At 43.6% G+C, this 20,000-nt stretch overlaps 1 protein-coding gene across 2 annotated transcripts in view; it reads left to right on the top strand.

Annotated features, from left to right (window-relative positions):
* Nucleotides 1–20,000, top strand: part of LOC123739015 (receptor-type tyrosine-protein phosphatase delta-like) — a 40,759-nt gene that overhangs the window by 4,227 nt on the left and 16,532 nt on the right. For both annotated transcript variants that reach the window (XM_045713604.1, XM_045713605.1), the window contains exon 2: nt 14,981–15,126. In XM_045713604.1, the coding sequence (XP_045569560.1) occupies nt 14,981–15,126 (146 nt within the window). The remainder of the gene's footprint in view (nt 1–14,980; nt 15,127–20,000) is intronic.

Here is a 20,000-nt window from a genome sequence, read left to right as displayed (position 1 = left end):
ACACACACACAGTGTAATCTGAGGATTGCATGTAATCAAAACGCTGTATGTTGATCTCGGTGTGCCTCTCCTGTCGTCACAGTCACTTCTCACACATCTGCCATCATAATACATCATCAAATCAAATGTTATTTGTCACATTTTTTTACCTTTATTTTACTAGGCAGGTCAGTTAACAACAAATTCTTATTTTCAATGACGGCCTAGGAACAGTGGGTTAACTGCCTTGTTCAGGGGCAGAACGACAGATTTGTACCATGTCAGTTCGGGGATTCGATCTTGCAACCTTTCGGTTCCTAGTCCAACACTCTAACCACTAGGCAGCCTGCCGTCCCGGCGCCGAATACAACAGGTGTAGACCTTACAGTGAAATGCTGAATACAACAGGTGTAGACCTTACAGTGAAATGCTGAATACAACAGGTGTAGACCTTACAGTGAAATGCTGAATACAACAGGTGTAGACCTTACAGTGAAATACTGAATACAACAGGTGTAGACCTTACAGTGAAATGCTGAATACAACAGGTGTAGACCTTACAGTGAAATGCTGAATACAACAAGTGTAGACCTTACAGTGAAATACTGAATACAACAGGTGTAGACCTTACAGTGAAATACTGAATACAACAGGTGTAGACCTTACAGTGAAATACTTACTTACAAGCCCTTAATCAACCATGTAGTTCAAGAAATAGAGTTAAGTACATATTTACCAAATAAACTAAAGTTAAACATTTAATAAAAATAGCACAATAAAATAACAATACTGAGGCTATAAACAGGGCTACCTAGTGTGGGTGTACAGGTTAGAGGTCATTTGTACATGTAGGTAGGGGTGAAGTGACTATGCATAGATAATAAACAGGAAGTAGCAGCAGTGTAAATGTACATGTAGGTAGAGGTGAAGTGACTATGCATAGATAATAAACAGGGAGTAGCAGCAGTGTAAATGTACATGTAGGTAGGGGTGAAGTGACTATGCATAGATAATAAACAGGAAGTAGCAGCAGTGTAAATGTACATGTAGGTAGAGGTGAAGGGACTATGCATAGATAATAAACAGGGAGTAGCAGCAGTGTAAATGTACATGTAGGTAGAGGTGAAGGGACTATGCATAGATAATAAACAGGGAGTAGCAGCAGTGTAAATGTACATGTAGGTAGGGGTGAAGTGACTATGCATAGATAATAAACAGGAAGTAGCAGCAGTGTAAATGTACATGTAGGTAGAGGTGAAGGGACTATGCATAGATAATAAACAGGGAGTAGCAGCAGTGTAAATGTACATGTAGGTAGAGGTGAAGGGACTATGCATAGATAATAAACAGGAAGTAGCAGCAGTGTAAAAACAACGGCGGGGGAGGGGGGGGTCTTCCTCTGACACCGCCTAGTATAGAGGTCGCCTGGTATAGAGAAGCTTGGCACCAGTGATGTACTGAGCCGTACGCACTACCCTCTGTAGACAGTCATGAAGAGGGCACGACAAACCCTATTACCCTTCAGGAGACTGAAAAGATTTGGCATGGGTCCTCAGATACTCAAAAGGTTCTACAGCTGCACCATCGAGAGCATCCTGACTGGTTGCATCACTGCCTGGTATGGCAACTGCTCGGCCTCTGACCTCAAGGCACTACAGAGGGTAGTGCGTACGGCTCAGTACATCACTGGGGCCAAGCTTCCTGCCACCCAGGACCTCTATACCAGGCGGTGTCAGAGGAAGGCTCAACAATGGTCAAAGACTCCAGCCACCCTAGTCAGACTGTTCTCTCTGCTACCGCACGGCAAATGGTACCGGAGTGCCAAGTCTAGGTTCAAGAGGCTTCTAAACAGCTTCTACCCCCAAGACATAAGACTCCTGAACATCTAGTCAAATGGCTTTACAGACTATTCGCATTGCCCCCCCTCCCCCCCCACCTTCTACGGTGCTGCTTCTCTCTGTTATTATCTATGCATAGTCACTTTAATAACTCAACCTACATGTACATATTACCTCAATTAGCTCGACACCGGTGCCCCCGCACATTGACACATTGACTCTGTACCGCTACCCCCTGTATATAGCCTCCACATTGACTCTGTACCGCTACCCCATGTATATAGCCTCCACATTGACTCTGTACCGGTACCCCCTGTATATAGCCTCCACATTGACTCTGTACCGGTACCCCCTGTATATAGCCTCCACATTGATTCTGTACCGGTACCCCCTGTATATAGCCTCCACATTGACTCTGTACTGGTACCACCTGTATATAGCCTCCACATTGACTCTGTACCGCTACCCCCTGTATATAGCCTCCACATTGACTCTGTACCGGTACCCCCTGTATATAGCCTCCACATTGACTCTGTACCGGTACCCCCTGTATATAGCCTCCACATTGACTCTGTACCGCTACCCCCTGTATATAGCCTCCACATTGACTCTGTACCGGTACCCCCTGTATATAGCCTCCACATTGACTCTGTACCGGTACCCCCTGTATATAGCCTCCACATTGACTCTGTACCGGTACCCCCTGTATATAGCCTCCACATTGACTCTGTACCGGTACCCCCCTGTATATAGCCTCCACATTGACTCTGTACCGGTACCCCCTGTATATAGCCTCCACATTGACTCTGTACCGCTACCCCCCTGTATATAGCCTCCACATTGACTCTGTACCGGTACCCCCTGTATATAGCCTCCACATTGACTCTGTACCGGTACCCCCCTGTATATAGCCTCCACATTGACTCTGTACCGCTACCCCCTGTATATAGCCTCCACATTGACTCTGTACCGGTACCCCCTGTATATAGCCTCCACATTGACTCTGTACCGGTACCCCCTGTATATAGCCTCCACATTGACTCTGTACCGGTACCCCCTGTATATAGCCTCCACATTGACTCTGTACCGGTACCCCCTGTATATAGCCTCCACATTGACTCTGTACCGGTACCCCCTGTATATAGCCTCCACATTGACTCTGTACTGGTACCCCTGTATATAGCCTCCACATTGACTCTGTACTGGTACCCCCTGTATATAGCCTCCACATTGACTCTGTACCGGTACCCCCTGTATATAGCCTCCACATTGACTCTGTACTGGTACCCCCTGTATATAGCCTCCACATTGACTCTGTACCGCTACCCCCTGTATATAGCCCACCTATTGTTATTTACTGCTGCTCTTTAATTATTTGTTATTCTTATCTCTTACTTTTTTGGGCGTATTTTTTTAAAACTGCATTGCTGGTTAAGGGCTTGTAAGTAAGCATTTCACTGTAAGGTCTACACCTGTTGTATTCAGCGCATGTGACAAATTGATTTGATTTGAATTAGTCTCCAGTCTCCAGCTACACTAGTAGGACCTGATCAACCCTCTGAATTAGTCTCCAGCTACACTAGTAGGACCTGATCAACCCTCTGAATTAGTCTCCAGCTACACTAATAGGACCTGATCAACCCTCTGAATTAGTCTCCAGCTACACCAGTAGGACCTGATCAACCCTCTGAATTAGTCTCCAGCTACACTAATAGGACCTGATCAACCCTCTGAATTAGTCTCCAGCTACACTAGTAGGACCTGATCAACCCTCTGAATTAGTCTCCAGCTACACTAGTAGGACCTGATCAACCCTCTGAATTAGTCTCCAGCTACACTAGTAGGACCTGATCAACCCTCTGAATTAGTCTCCAGCTACACTAGTAGGACCTGATCAACCCTCTGAATTAGTCTCCAGCTACACTAGTAGGACCTGATCAACCCTCTGAATTAGTCTCCAGCTACACTAGTAGGACCTGATCAACCCTCTGAATTAGTCTCCAGCTACACTAGTAGGACCTGATCAACCCTCTGAATTAGTCTCCAGCTACACTAGTAGGACCTGATTAACCCTCTGAATTAGTCTCCAGCTACACTAGTAGGACCTGATTAACCCTCTGAATTAGTCTCCAGCTACACTAGTAGGACCTGATCAACCGTGAAAACGTGATATTGGCCTACGCTACGTAGCCTCTTGTTTTGACAGATATTAGTTCTGCTTGGGAACCTGTGAACTGCAGCCCATGAGATTCTCCCTCGGAATGCAGTAATAATGGAGCTAGAACTTTTCGATTACAATTACCTCACAATGACTTGAATACTGGAATAGGGGACTTTTCTTCATTAGCCATTAATGCTAATGATAAAAACACGGGGGATTAGAGTAGGTGTACGTTCCTAATGGCACCCTATTCCCTATATAGTGCACTACTTTTGACCAGGGCCCATAGAGTAGTAAGAAATAGGGTGTCATTTGTGATGCAAGCCTACTGTAGCTATATAACAGCTAGTGTGGTGTAGGCCACGGGGATGTGAAACTCTCTCTGGGTTCTATCTGTTCTCTGCCTGCTCAACTAGCCCTTTCTGCCCTGAGAGGCAGCAGGAGGAAGCTATTAGCGATTAGCATTGCAGTGCTCCCATCCGCAAACTAATGCAACATGACTTAGCGTTAGCTTAGCATTAGCTTAGCGTGTGCACCCATCCGTGAGTAATACGGGCCCGGTTAGCGTTAGCTTAGCTTTAGCTTAGCGTGTGCACCCACCCGAAAGTAATTGGCCCTGACTAACGCTGAAGGAAGAAAAACATTCAGTTGAATAGGGAAGCCTGAGTCTGACCTATTAAGCGATGGAGCCAACGGCTAACCCATGTGTTAGTAATGATGGCTTGCGTACAAAGAAGCCTTTATTTCATTATTTGATTAACTAATGCCCCCTTTTTTCTTGTTTCTAACAAATTAACTCTGATTAATTCAACACGGACCAAACCTCAGGCGTTACAGAACTAGGCTACGTCAAGCGCTAAGTGGTACACTAATTGGACAGACGGGAGAATTGGCGGAAGCAATGTGCGTTTTGTTTTTTTTCTTCATATTTTAGGTGTTATCGAATCGTTAGATGTTGGATGTCACTGTTGAACTGCTACTTGGCGTATTCTACCGGAGAGTAGCTGTGTGTCCCTAGATAGATGGGCTTTCAAGACAATGGATGGGAAATGGATGGAAATAATTGTGCTGGAAGCAGAAACAGATCTGTTGTAGATGAATACAAAACAGTTTATTTATATGAATATTTATGCTTTATTTTACAAGGGATACCTGGTCAAATGACACCATAGAGATACATAGAGTATAACACTATGTAGACTACATAACAGTTGTTCAAGTAGCGAAGGTGTTGATGGGATCTCATCTCAACCATAGTTTGAGGTGGATCCAATATGATTAGGAATCTCATTAGTTGTTCATTTTGCTCCTAGTTTGCCTTGTTTGAGGCTGATGTGGTTTAAGTTATGTGTTGTCTGAAGCAAGGCGTGTGCCCATAGTAGATCAGTAGAACTGGACTGGGCCAAACACTGGGATTGGCCTCATTTCTCAATGTGTCCAACATGACTCTGTGCTCATATTGAAAATGATCATTTCTATGTGTGTGTGTGTGTGTGTGTGTGTGTGTGTGTCTCTCTCTCTCTCTCTCTCTCTCTCTCTCTCTCTCTCTCTCTCTCTCTCTCTCTCTCTCTCTCTCTCTCTCTCTCTCTCTCTCTCATGTTATGTAGATTGCACTATATACAGTATACTGTATTATACTACAATATACATCCCACTGTACTGCATTATACTACAATATACATCCACTATATACAGTAGACTACAATATATATTTCACTATACACAGTATACTACATTATACATCCCACTATATACAGTATACTGCATTATACTACAATATACATCCCACTATATGCAGTATACTACAAAATACATTCCACTGTATACAATGTACTACAGTATACATCCCACTATATACAGTATACTGCAGTATACTTAAGTAATAATGCATGATAAGGGGGTGTGGTATACGGCCAATATACCACGGCTAAGGGCTGTTCTTAAGCACGACGCAACGCGGAGTGCCTTGATACAGCCCTTAGCCGTGGTATATTGGCCATATATCACAAACCCCCTGCGGTGCCTTATTGCTATAATAAACTGGTTACCAACATAATTAGAGCAGTAAAAATACATATTTTGTCATACCCGTGGTATATGGTCTGATATACCACGGCTGTCAGGCAGTCAGCATTCAGGGCTCGAACAACCCAGTTTATAATTCAATATACATCCCACTACTGTACAGTTATTTCGGAAAGTATTCAGACCCCTTGACTTTTTCTCCCAAAAATTATGTAAAAACATTTCCTCATCAATCTACACACAATACCCCATAATGACATCACAATACCCCATAATGACATCACAATACCCCATAATGACAAAGAGAAAAGCGGGTTTTTATAAATGTTTGCAAATATATTTAAAAAAATGTTTTAACAGAAATACCTTATTTACATAAGTATTCAGACCTTTTGCTATGAGACTCCAAATTAAACTCAATTTCATCCTGTTTCCATTCATCATCCTTGGTGTTTCTACAACTTGATTGGAGTCCACCTGTGATAAATTCAATTGATTGGACGTGTTTGGAAAGGCACACACCTGTCTATATAAGGTCCCACAGTTGACAGTGCATGTCAGAGCAGAAACCAAACCATGATGTTGAAGGAATTGTCCGTAGAGCTCCGAGACAGGATTGTGTCGAGGCACAGATCTGGGGAAAGGTACCAAAACATTTTTGCAGCATTGAAGGTTCCCAAGAACACAGAGGCCTCCATCATTCTTAAATGGAAGAAGTTTGGAACCACCAAGACTTTCCCGAATGCCCAGTGATAAATGATGTGTAGAGATGCTGTCTGAAGGCTCTTTCCCACTAGTAAAGCCCAGTGATAAATGACGTGTAGAGATACTGTCTGAAGGCTCTTTCCCACTAGTAAAGCCCAGTGATAAATGATGTGTAGAGATGCTGTCTGAAGGCTCTTTCCCACTAGTAAAGCCCAGTGATAAATGACGTGTAGAGATGCTGTCTGAAGGCTCTTTCCCACTAGTAAAGCCCAGTGATAAATGATGTGTAGAGATACTGTCTGAAGGCTCTTTCCCACTAGTAAAGCCCAGTGATAAATGACGTGTAGAGATGCTGTCTGAAGGCCCTTTCCCACTAGTAAAGCCCAGTGATAAATGACATGTAGAGATGCTGTCTGAAGGCTCTTTCCCACTAGTAAAGCCCAGTGATAAATGATGTGTAGAGATACTGTCTGAAGGCTCTTTCCCACTAGTAAAGCCCAGTGATAAATGACGTGTAGAGATACTGTCTGAAGGCTCTTTCCCACTAGTAAAGCCCAGTGATAAATGATGTGTAGAGATACTGTCTGAAGGCTCTTTCCCACTAGTAAAGCCCAGTGATAAATGACGTGTAGAGATACTGTCTGAAGGCTCTTTCCCACTAGTAAAGCCCAGTGATAAATGACGTGTAGAGATACTGTCTGAAGGCTCTTTCCCACTAGTAAAGCCCAGTGATAAATGACGTGTAGAGATACTGTCTGAAGGCTCTTTCCCACTAGTAAAGCCCAGTGATAAATGACGTGTAGAGATACTGTCTGAAGGCTCTTTCCCACTAGTAAAGCCCAGTGATAAATGACGTGTAGAGATACTGTCTGAAGGCCCTTTCCCACTAGTAAAGCCCAGTGATAAATGATGTGTAGAGATACTGTCTGAAGGCTCTTTCCCACTAGTAAAGCCCAGTGATAAATGACGTGTAGAGATACTGTCTGAAGGCTCTTTCCCACTAGTAAAGCCCAGTGATAAATGATGTGTAGAGATACTGTCTGAAGGCCCTTTCCCACTAGTAAAGCCCAGTGATAAATGACGTGTAGAGATACTGTCTGAAGGCTCTTTCCCACTAGTAAAGCCCAGTGATAAATGACGTGTAGAGATGCTGTCTGAAGGCTCTTTCCCACTAGTAAAGCCCAGTGATAAATGACGTGTAGAGATGCTGTCTGAAGGCTCTTTCCCACTAGTAAAGCCCAGTGATAAATGACGTGTAGAGATACTGTCTGAAGGCTCTTTCCCACTAGTAAAGCCCAGTGATAAATGATGTGTAGAGATACTGTCTGAAGGCTCTTTCCCACTAGTAAAGCCCAGTGATAAATGACGTGTAGAGATGCTGTCTGAAGGCTCTTTCCCACTAGTAAAGCCCAGTGATAAATGACGTGTAGAGATACTGTCTGAAGGCTCTTTCCCACTAGTAAAGCCCAGTGATAAATGACGTGTAGAGATACTGTCTGAAGGCTCTTTCCCACTAGTAAAGCCCAGTGATAAATGACGTGTAGAGATGCTGTCTGAAGGCCCTTTCCCTAACGACCTGTCTGTTCTAACACTCTAAGTCTGTGTAATGTCCAAACACTAAGGACCTCTCATCTCATTTTGTTCTGTCTGTTCTCTGTTGTTATCTTCTAGGGTTAGGAGATACAGAACCTAAGCTCTCTCTCTCACTCACTATCTCTCTGTCCTTTCCTACCCTCCTGGGGGAGAGAGAGAGAGAGAGAGAGAGAGAGAGAGAGAGAGAGAGAGAGAGATGCACATGAGATCCAGAGAGAGGGAGAGATGCACATGAGATACAGAGAGAGGGAGAGATAAAATGCAGATAGAGAGAGAGGGAGAGATAAAATGCAGGTAGAGAGATTGGGGTGCAGAGAGAGAGAAAGTGTGGAGCATACAGAAGCTCCTCTTCTCAGAAGTAGAGAGAGAAGGAAGAGAGAGAGATTGTATGGAGCATACGGGAGGGAGCTCCCCTCTCATTAAGTCTCACCCTGAGAGAGAAGGGGAGGATGAGAGGTGGAGAGAAAGGAGGAGGGGAAGAAAGGGCAGAGAGGGTCACAAAGGGACGGAGAAGGGGGAGGAAGATTGCATGTGTCTAGAGGGGGAGAGAAACGGAGTGATGGGGAGAAAAGAGGGGTACATGTAACCTGGTTCAGATTATCAATCAACCTAGCAGTTACTGACAGAATAGGAATGTAATCATCAACATGTATTTATCACATCTTTACTAATTCTGCAGAAATGTGCTTGAAAGCAGAATCCAGATCCATTGAATGTAATGATCATGATACAGCAGCCATATCTAGGAAAACCAAAGTTCCAAAGGCTGGGCCTAATATAGTGTATGAGAGGTCATCCAATACATTTTTTTTTGTGATTCCTATGTTGATGTAAAGAATATTTGTTGGTCTGTGGTGTGTAATGAGAAGCAAACAGACGTTGCACCTGACACATTTATGACATTTCTTATCCCAGTTACTAATAAGCACCCATTACGAAAAATACAGTAAAAACTGTTAAATCCCAGTGGATTGATGAGGAATTGAAATAAATGGTATGGTTGAGAGGGATGAGGCAAAATAAATGGCAAATAAGTCTGGCTGCACAATCGATTGGCAAACGTACTGCAAATTGAGAAATCATGTGACTAAACTGAACAAAAAGAGGAAGCTGTCATAATAGACAGGAAGTAATGAGGATCCATAATAAACCCCAGGAAGAGTAGCTGCTGCCTTGGCAGGAACTAATGGGGATCCATAATAAACCCCAGGAAGAGTAGCTGCTGCCTTGGCAGGAACTAATGGGGATCCATAATAAACCCCAGGAAGAGTAGCTGCTGCCTTGGCAGGAACTAATGGGGATCCATAATAAACCCCAGGAAGAGTAGCTGCTGCCTTGGCAGGAACTAATGAGGATCCATAATAAACCCCAGGAAGAGTAGCTGCTGCCTTGGCAGGAACTAACGGGGATCCATAATAAACCCCAGGAAGAGTAGCTGCTGCCTTGGCAGGAACTAATGAGGATCCATAATAAACCCCAGGAAGAGTAGCTGCTGCCTTGGCAGGAACTAATGGGGATCCATAATAAACCCCAGGAAGAGTAGCTGCTGCCTTGGCAGGAACTAATGGGGATCCATAATAAACTCCAGGAAGAGTAGCTGCTGCCTTGGCAGGAACTAATGGGGATCCATAATAAACCCCAGGAAGAGTAGCTGCTGCCTTGGCAGGAACTAATGTAGCTGCTGCCTTGGCAGGAACGAATGGGGATCCATAATAAACCCCAGGAAGAGTAGCTGCTGCCTTGGCAGGAACTAATGGGGATCCATAATAAACCCCAGGAAGAGTAGCTGCTGCCTTGGCAGGAACTAATGGGGATCCATAATAAACCCCAGGAAGAGTAGCTGCTTGTCACGTCCTGACCAGTAAAATATGTTATTTGTTATTGTAGTTTCGTCAGGGCGTGGCAAGGGGGTTATTGGAGGTCGTTCCCAAAACTAACATAGAAATAGAAAAACTAGAAAACCCACATAGAAAAGAAAACGTAGAACATAAACCAAAAACCCCGAAACACACAAAACAAACACCCCCTGCCACGTCCTGACCAAACTACAATAACAAATAACCCCTTTTACTGGTCAGGACGTGACACTGCTGCCTTGGCATAATCAATACAAATACAAATGGTGGAGAAGAGCGAGACAGAATAGGTCAAAAATCTAAAACCTTTGTGGATTGAAAAACAAGAAATCTTTATTAAACTTTAAATTGAAAAAATAAAATATAAAAACTAGAGATGAGAGGAAAAGACAAATATAAAGACAGAATTAGGGCATAGATTGACAAGAGGAAAAGAGTGATGGAGATAGAGAAGGTGGGGATGGATGCTAGAGTGATGGAGATGGATAGAGAATGGGGGAGAGAGAGAGAGAGAGAGAGAGAGAGAGAGACAGACAGACAGACAGACAGACAGACAGACAGACAGACAGACAGACAGACAGACAGACAGACAGACAGACAGACAGACAGACAGACAGACAGACAGACAGACAGACAGACAGACAGACAGACAGACAGACAGACAGACAGACGTCAGAACCCTGGCTTTACACTTTTCATTTGTTTTGTGGTTGAGAGATTAGTACACAGAATAAAGCAGAGATTCCCCCGCTCCTCACAGACAGAGATGCACGCACTGCATTCAGGTCTCGTAGTGAGGAAGGTGAGGGGGTAGCTCGGAACGCATTGTCCATATTTGGTATTACCGCTGGTTTGTCAGTTCTCTCTCCTCTTCCTCTCTCTATATCCTTCATCACCATCTCCTCTCTCTCTCTCCTTTCCCTTCTCCCTGTCCCACTAACTCTCTCACTCTCTCCCTCTTCAACCTTTCCTACTGTCTGTCTGTTTCTCTCCTCTCTCTCTCTCTTTCTCCCTCTCTCTCTCCCTCTCTCTCCTCTCCCTCTCTTTCTCCCTCTCTCTCCTCTCCCTCTCTCTCACTCTCTCGCTTTCTTTGTCTCTCTCTCTCTCTCTCTCTCCCTCTCTCCCTCTCCCTCTCCCTCTTCTTTTACATGGCAAAAAGCAATTTCTTTCTCTTTGTCGGCCAGGCGGTCTGTAAGCCCTTAAGTAGGGATTTTCTGCTGGAGTCGGAATGGGAACACCATTAACCAGAGCTCTCGCTGACGATCCTGCCTTCCGTGACTGACGCTACGACCGCCGGGAATCTTTCATGTCATGTCCCAATCCACAGTGCTGTTGGACCGTGTGTGTGTGTGTGTGTGTGTGTGTGTGTGTGTGTGTGTGTGTGTGTGTGTGTGTGTGTGTGTGTGTGTGTGTGTGTGTGTGTGTGTGTGTGTGTGTGTGTGTGTGTGTATGTATATGTGTATATGTGGGGGGGTTATGATATCGGTAACAACGATAGAAAGGCCTGGTATTAGTGTGCGGCGTCAGGAGTAAGTCTTTATAAATCCTTTATGACCGAGAAAAAAACTCATATTAAGCTCCTTTTCTGATATGGGGACAGAGGAACAACATGGTACACACACAGCACACACACACAGCACACACACACGCAAAGCACACACACACGGAATACACACACAGCACACACACACGCAAAGCACACACACACAGAATACACACACAGCACACACACACGCAAAGCACACACACACAGAATACACACACAGCACACACACACGCAAAACACACACACACAGAATACACACACACACACAACATTGGAACGAACAAAATACACACACAAATCAGACACCCAACAGACATGCACATCCCTCCACACACTGTGTACAGCGGTATCTCTCTCTCCTTCTCTCAGCTCTGTGTACAGCGGTATCTATCTCTCCTTCTCTCAGCTCTGTGTACAGCGGTATCTCTCTCTCCTTCTCTCAGCTCTGTGTACAGTGGTATCTCTCTCTCCTTCTCTCAGCTCTGTGTACAGCGGTATCTCTCTCTCCTTCTCTCAGCTCTGTGTACAGCGGTATCTCTCTCCTTCTCTCAGCTCTGTGTACAGCGGTATCTCTCTCTCCTTCTCTCAGCTCTGTGTACAGAGGTATCTCTCTCTCCTTCTCTCAGCTCTGTGTACAGCGGTATCTCTCTCTCCTTCTCTCAGCTCTGTGTACAGCAGTATCTCTCTCTCCTTCTCTCAGCTCTGTGTACAGCGGTATCTCTCTCTCCTTCTCTCAGCTCTGTGTACAGCGGTATCTCTCTCTCCTTCTCTCAGCTCTGTGTACAGCGGTATCTCTCTCTCCTTCTCTCAGCTCTGTGTACAGCAGTATCTCTCTCTCCTTCTCTCAGCTCTGTGTACAGCGGTATCTCTCTCTCTCTCTTCTCTCAGCTCTGTGTACAGCGGTATCTCTCTCTCCTTCTCTCAGCTCTGTGTACAGCGGTATCTCTCTCTCCTTCTCTCAGCTCTGTGTACAGCAGTATCTCTCTCTCTCTTCTCTCAGCTCTGTGTACAGCAGTATCTCTCTCTCTCTTCTCTCAGCTCTGTGTACAGCGGTATCTCTCTCTCCTTCTCTCAGCTCTGTGTACAGCGGTATCTCTCTCTCCTTCTCTCAGCTCTGTGTACAGCGGTATCTCTCTCTCTCTTCTCTCAGCTCTGTGTACAGCAGTATCTCTCTCTCCTTCTCTCAGCTCTGTGTACAGCGGTATCTCTCTCTCCTTCTCTCAGCTCTGTGTACAGCGGTATCTCTCTCTCCTTCTCTCAGCTCTGTGTACAGCGGTATCTCTCTCTCCTTCTCTCAGCTCTGTGTACAGCAGTATCTCTCTCTCTCTTCTCTCAGCTCTGTGTACAGCAGTATCTCTCTCTCCTTCTCTCAGCTCTGTGTACAGCGGTATCTCTCTCTCCTTCTCTCAGCTCTGTGTACAGCGGTATCTCTCTCTCCTTCTCTCAGCTCTGTGTACAGCGGTATCTCTCTCTCCTTCTCTCAGCTCTGTGTACAGCGGTATCTCTCTCTCCTTCTCTCAGCTCTGTGTACAGCGGTATCTCTCTCTCCTTCTCTCAGCTCTGTGTACAGCAGTATCTCTCTCTCCTTCTCTCAGCTCTGTGTACAGCGGTATCTCTCTCTCTCTTCTCTCAGCTCTGTGTACAGCGGTATCTCTCTCTCTCCTTCTCTCAGCTCTGTGTACAGCGGTATCTCTCTCTCCTTCTCTCAGCTCTGTGTACAGCAGTATCTCTCTCTCCTTCTCTCAGCTCTGTGTACAGCGGTATCTCTCTCTCTCTTCTCTCAGCTCTGTGTACAGCAGTATCTCTCTCTCCTTCTCTCAGCTCTGTGTACAGCGGTATCTCTCTCTCCTTCTCTCAGCTCTGTGTACAGCGGTATCTCTCTCTCCTTCTCTCAGCTCTGTGTACAGCGGTATCTCTCTCTCTCTTCTCTCAGCTCTGTGTACAGCAGTATCTCTCTCTCCTTCTCTCAGCTCTGTGTACAGTGGTATCTCTCTCTCCTTCTCTCAGCTCTGTATACAGCGGTATCTCTCTCTCCTTCTCTCAGCTCTGTGTACAGCGGTATCTCTCTCTCTCTTCTCTCAGCTCTGTGTACAGCAGTATCTCTCTCTCCTTCTCTCAGCTCTGTGTACAGCGGTATCTCTCTCTCCTTCTCTCAGCTCTGTGTACAGCGGTATCTCTCTCTCATTCTCTCAGCTCTGTGTACAGCGGTATCTCTCTCTCCTTCTCTCAGCTCTGTGTACAGCGGTATCTCTCTCTCCTTCTCTCAGCTCTGTGTACAGCAGTATCTCTCTCTCCTTCTCTCAGCTCTGTGTACAGCGGTATCTCTCTCTCCTTCTCTCAGCTCTGTGTACAGCGGTATCTCTCTCTCATTCTCTCAGCTCTGTGTACAGCGGTATCTCTCTCTCCTTCTCTCAGCTCTGTGTACAGCAGTATCTCTCTCTCCTTCTCTCAGCTCTGTGTACAGCGGTATCTCTCTCTCCTTCTCTCAGCTCTGTGTACAGCGGTATCTCTCTCTCATTCTCTCAGCTCTGTGTACAGCGGTATCTCTCTCTCCTTCTCTCAGCTCTGTGTACAGCAGTATCTCTCTCTCCTTCTCTCAGCTCTGTGTACAGCGGTATCTCTCTCTCCTTCTCTCAGCTCTGTGTACAGCGGTATCTCTCTCTCCTTCTCTCAGCTCTGTGTACAGCGGTATCTCTCTCTCCTTCTCTCAGCTCTGTGTACAGCGGTATCTCTCTCTCCTTCTCTCAGCTCTGTGTACAGCGGTATCTCTCTCTCCTTCTCTCAGCTCTGTGTACAGCGGTATCTCTCTCTCTCCTTCTCTCCCTCCCCCCTCCCTTCCACTCCCCTTCCTTTCTTTACACACCTGACCCCAGATCATTTACCACACACTACATCCCCTATTGTTGTTGTTGAAGAGGATGTTGTTGATGTTGTTGTTGTTGATGTTGTTGTGTCTCTAACCTAACCCTGTTGTTGTTGTTGATGTTGTTGTTATTGATGTTGTTGTGTCTCTAACCTAACCCTGTTATTGTTGTTGATGTTGTTTTTGTTGATGTTGTTGTTGTTGTTGATGTTGTTGTTGTTGTTGACGTTGTTGTTGTTGTTGATGAGGATGTTGTTGATGTTGTTGTTGTTGATGTTGTTGTTGTTGATGTTGTTGTTGTTGATGTTGTTGTTGTTGATGTTGTTGATGAGGATGTTGTTGATGTTGTCGTTGTTGTTGTTGTTTATCTCCTTCTAACCCTGTTGTGTCGTTGTGTTTTTCCTTCTTCTCCAGCGCCACCAAAGTTCACACGGACCCCAGAGGACCAGACCGGGGTGCAGGGAGGGGTTGCCTCCTTCGTCTGTCAGGCCACTGGAGACCCTCCGCCCAACATAGTCTGGAACAAGAAGGGCAAGAAGGTCCAGAACCAGAGATTTGAGGTGTGCAATTCATTAATACATCATTCATCAGTCAATCAATCAATCAGTCAGTCAGTCCATCATTCATCAATCAATCAGTCAGTCAGTCAGTCCATCATTCATCAATCAGTCAATCAGTCAGTCAGTCCATCATTCATCAATCAGTCAGTCAGTCAGTCCATCAATCATCAATCAATCAGTCAGTCAGTCAGTCCATCAATCATCAATCAATCAATCAGTCAGTCAGTCCATCATTCATCAATCAATCAGTCAGTCAGTCAGTCCATCATTCATCAATCAATCAATCAGTCAGTCAGTCCATCATTCATCAATCAATCAGTCAGTCAGTCAGTCCATCAATCATCAATCAGTCCATCAATCAGTCAGTCAGTCCATCAATCATCAATCAGTCCATCAATCAGTCAGTCAGTCCATCAATCATCAATCAGTCCATCAATCAGTCAGTCAGTCAGTCCATCATTCATCAATCAATCAGTCAGTCAGTCCATCAGTCAGTCAGTCCATCAATCATCAGTCAGTCCATCAATCAGTCAGTCAGTCCATCATTCATCAATCAATCAGTCAGTCAGTCAGTCCATCATTCATCAATCAATCAGTCAGTCAGTCCATCAGTCAGTCAGTCCATCAATCATCAGTCAGTCCATCAATCAGTCAGTCAGTCAGTCAGTCAGTCAGTCAGTCAGTCAGTCAGTCAGTCCATCAATCATCAATCAGTCCTTCAGTCAGTCAGTCAGTCCATCAATCATCAATCAGTCCATCAATCAGTCGGTCAGTCGGTCCATCATTCATCAATCAATCAATCAGTCAGTCAGTCCATCAATCATCAATCAGTCCATCAGTCAGTAAGTCCATCAATCATCAATCGGTCCATCAATCAGTCAGTCAGTCAGTCCATCGATCATCAATCAATCAGTCAGTCAGTCCATCAATCATCAATCAGTCCGTCCGTCAGTTCGGTCGGTCAGTCCATCAATCAGTCGGTCAGTCAGTTCGGTCAGTCAGTCGGTCAGTCAGTCGGTCAGTCAGTCAGTCCATCGTTCATCAATCAATCAATCAGTCAGTCAGTCCATCGTTCATCAATCAATCAATCAGTCAGTCGGTCCATCAATCATCAATCAGTCAATCAGTCAGTCAGTCGGTCCATCAATCATCAATCAGTCCATAAATCAGTCAGTCAGTCAGTCAGTCAATTTAAATGAAAAGGTAACAGATATACTGTTCTGAAAACAAACACGCACAATGTTTGAATCTTTGATTTGAGGTAAATAATACAATTCAGTGACCTGGGATTTGAGATAGTAGTGAAATTGTTCATATCAGACATTGGGAAAAAACTAAAATAAAACTAAATTCAATTGCTTTTTTTATGGTACGGCTTTCTTCAATGCCTAGACGCTCCTCTACCAAAGTTTATAACTGAAGCCTGGTCAACATGATCCATGTTATTATAACTGAAGCCTGGTCTACATGATCCATCTGTTATTATAACTGAAGCCTGGTCTACATGATCCATCTGTTATTATAACTGAAGCCTGGTCAACATGATCCATGTTATTATAACTGAAGCCTGGTCTACATGATCCATGTTATTATAACTGAAGCCTGGTCAACATGATCCATGTTATTATAACTGAAGCCTGGTCAACATGATCCATCTGTTATTATAACTGAAGCCTGGTCTACATGATCCATGTTATAATAACTGAAGCCTGGTCTACATGATCCATGTTATTTTAACTGAAGCCTGGTCAACATTATCCATCTGTTATTATAACTGAAGCCTGGTCAACATGATCCATGTTATTATAACTGAAGCCTGGTCTACATGATCCATGTTATTATAACTGAAGCCTGGTCAACATGATCCATGTTATTATAACTGAAGCCTGGTCAACATGATCCATGTTATTATAACTGAAGCCTGGTCAACATTATCCATCTGTTATTATAACTGAAGCCTGGTCAACATGATCCATCTGTTATTATAACTGAAGCCTGGTCTACATGATCCATGTTATTATAACTGAAGCCTGGTCAACATGATCCATCTGTTATTATAACTGAAGCCTGGTCTACATGATCCATGTTATTATAACTGAAGCCTGGTAAACATGATCCATGTTATTATAACTGAAGCCTGGTCAACATGATCCATGTTATAACTGAAGCCTGGTCTACATGATCCATGTTATTATAACTGAAGCCTGGTCAACATGATCCATCTGTTATTATAACAGAAGCCTGGTCAACATGATCCATGTTATTACAACTGAAGCCTGGTCTACATGATCCATGTTATTATAACTGAAGCCTGGTCTACATGATCCATCTGTTATTATAACTGAAGCCTGGTCAACATGATCCATGTTATTATAACTGAAGCCTGGTCTACATGATCCATGTTATTTTAACTGAAGCCTGGTCAACATTATCCATGTTATTATAACTGAAGCCTGGTCTACATGATCCATGTTATTATAACTGAAGCCTGGTCAACATGATCCATGTTATTATAACTGACGCCTGGTCAACATGATCCATGTTATTATAACTGAAGCCTGGTCTACATGATCCATGTTATTATAACTGAAGCCTGGTCTACATGATCCATGTTATTATAACTGAAGCCTGGTCAACATGATCCATGTTATTATAACTGAAGCCTGGTCTACATGATCCATGTTATTATAACTGAAGCCTGGTCTACATGATCCATGTTATTATAACTGAAGCCTGGTCTACATGATCCATGTTATTATAACTGAAGCCTGGTCTACATGATCCATGTTATTATAACTGAAGCCTGGTCAACATGATCCATGTTATTATAACTGAAGCCTGGTCTACATGATCCATGTTATTATAACTGAAGCCTGGTCTACATGATCCATGTTATTATAACTGAAGCCTGGTCTACATGATCCATCTGTTATTATAACTGAAGCCTGGTCTACATGATCCATCTGTTATTATAACTGAAGCCTGGTCAACATGATCCATCTGTTATTATAACTGAAGCCTGGTCTACATGATCCATCTGTTATTATAACTGAAGCCTGGTATACATGATCCATGTTATTATAACTGAAGCCTGTTCTACATGATCCATGTTATTATAACTGAAGCCTGGTCTACATGATCCATCTGTTATTATAACTGAAGCCTGGTCAACATGATCCATGTTATTATAACTGAAGCCTGGTCAACATGATCCATCTGTTATTATAACTGAAGCCTGGTCTACATGATCCATCTGTTATTATAACTGAAGCCTGGTCAACATGATCCATGTTATAATAACTGAAGCCTGGTCTACATGATCCATGTTATTATAACTGAAGCCTGGTCAACATGATCCATGTTATTATAACTGAAGCCTGGTCTACATGATCCATGTTATTATAACTGAAGCCTGGTCAACATGATCCATGTTATTATAACTGAAGCCTGGTCTACATGATCCATCTGTTATTATAACTGAAGCCTGGTCAACATGATCCATGTTATTATAACTGAAGCCTGGTCAACATGATCCATGTTATTATAACTGAAGCCTGGTCTACATGATCCATCTGTTATTATAACTGAAGCCTGGTCAACATGATCCATGTTATTATAACTGAAGCCTGGTCTACATGATCCATGTTATTATAACTGAAGCCTGGTCTACATGATCCATCTGTTATTATAACTGAAGCCTGGTCAACATGATCCATGTTATTATAACTGAAGCCTGGTCTACATGATCCATCTGTTATTATAACTGAAGCCTGGTCTACATGATCCATCTGTTATTATAACTGAAGCCTGGTCTACATGATCCATGTTATTATAACTGAAGCCTGGTCAACATGATCCATCTGTTATTATAACTGAAGCCTGGTCTACATGATCCATGTTATTATAACTGAAGCCTGGTAAACATGATCCATGTTATTATAACTGAAGCCTGGTCAACATGATCCATGTTATAACTGAAGCCTGGTCTACATGATCCATGTTATTATAACTGAAGCCTGGTCAACATGATCCATCTGTTATTATAACAGAAGCCTGGTCAACATGATCCATGTTATTACAACTGAAGCCTGGTCTACATGATCCATGTTATTATAACTGAAGCCTGGTCTACATGATCCATCTGTTATTATAACTGAAGCCTGGTCAACATGATCCATGTTATTATAACTGAAGCCTGGTCTACATGATCCATGTTATTTTAACTGAAGCCTGGTCAACATTATCCATGTTATTATAACTGAAGCCTGGTCTACATGATCCATGTTATTATAACTGAAGCCTGGTCAACATGATCCATGTTATTATAACTGACGCCTGGTCAACATGATCCATGTTATTATAACTGAAGCCTGGTCTACATGATCCATGTTATTATAACTGAAGCCTGGTCTACATGATCCATGTTATTATAACTGAAGCCTGGTCAACATGATCCATGTTATTATAACTGAAGCCTGGTCTACATGATCCATGTTATTATAACTGAAGCCTGGTCTACATGATCCATGTTATTATAACTGAAGCCTGGTCTACATGATCCATGTTATTATAACTGAAGCCTGGTCTACATGATCCATGTTATTATAACTGAAGCCTGGTCAACATGATCCATGTTATTATAACTGAAGCCTGGTCTACATGATCCATGTTATTATAACTGAAGCCTGGTCTACATGATCCATGTTATTATAACTGAAGCCTGGTCTACATGATCCATCTGTTATTATAACTGAAGCCTGGTCTACATGATCCATCTGTTATTATAACTGAAGCCTGGTCAACATGATCCATCTGTTATTATAACTGAAGCCTGGTCTACATGATCCATCTGTTATTATAACTGAAGCCTGGTA

This window comes from Salmo salar, unplaced genomic scaffold, assembly GCF_905237065.1.
Source record: "Salmo salar unplaced genomic scaffold, Ssal_v3.1, whole genome shotgun sequence".
In the NCBI taxonomy this organism is placed as follows: Eukaryota; Metazoa; Chordata; class Actinopteri; order Salmoniformes; family Salmonidae; genus Salmo; species Salmo salar.
This window is presented reverse-complemented; position numbering and strand designations above follow the sequence as displayed.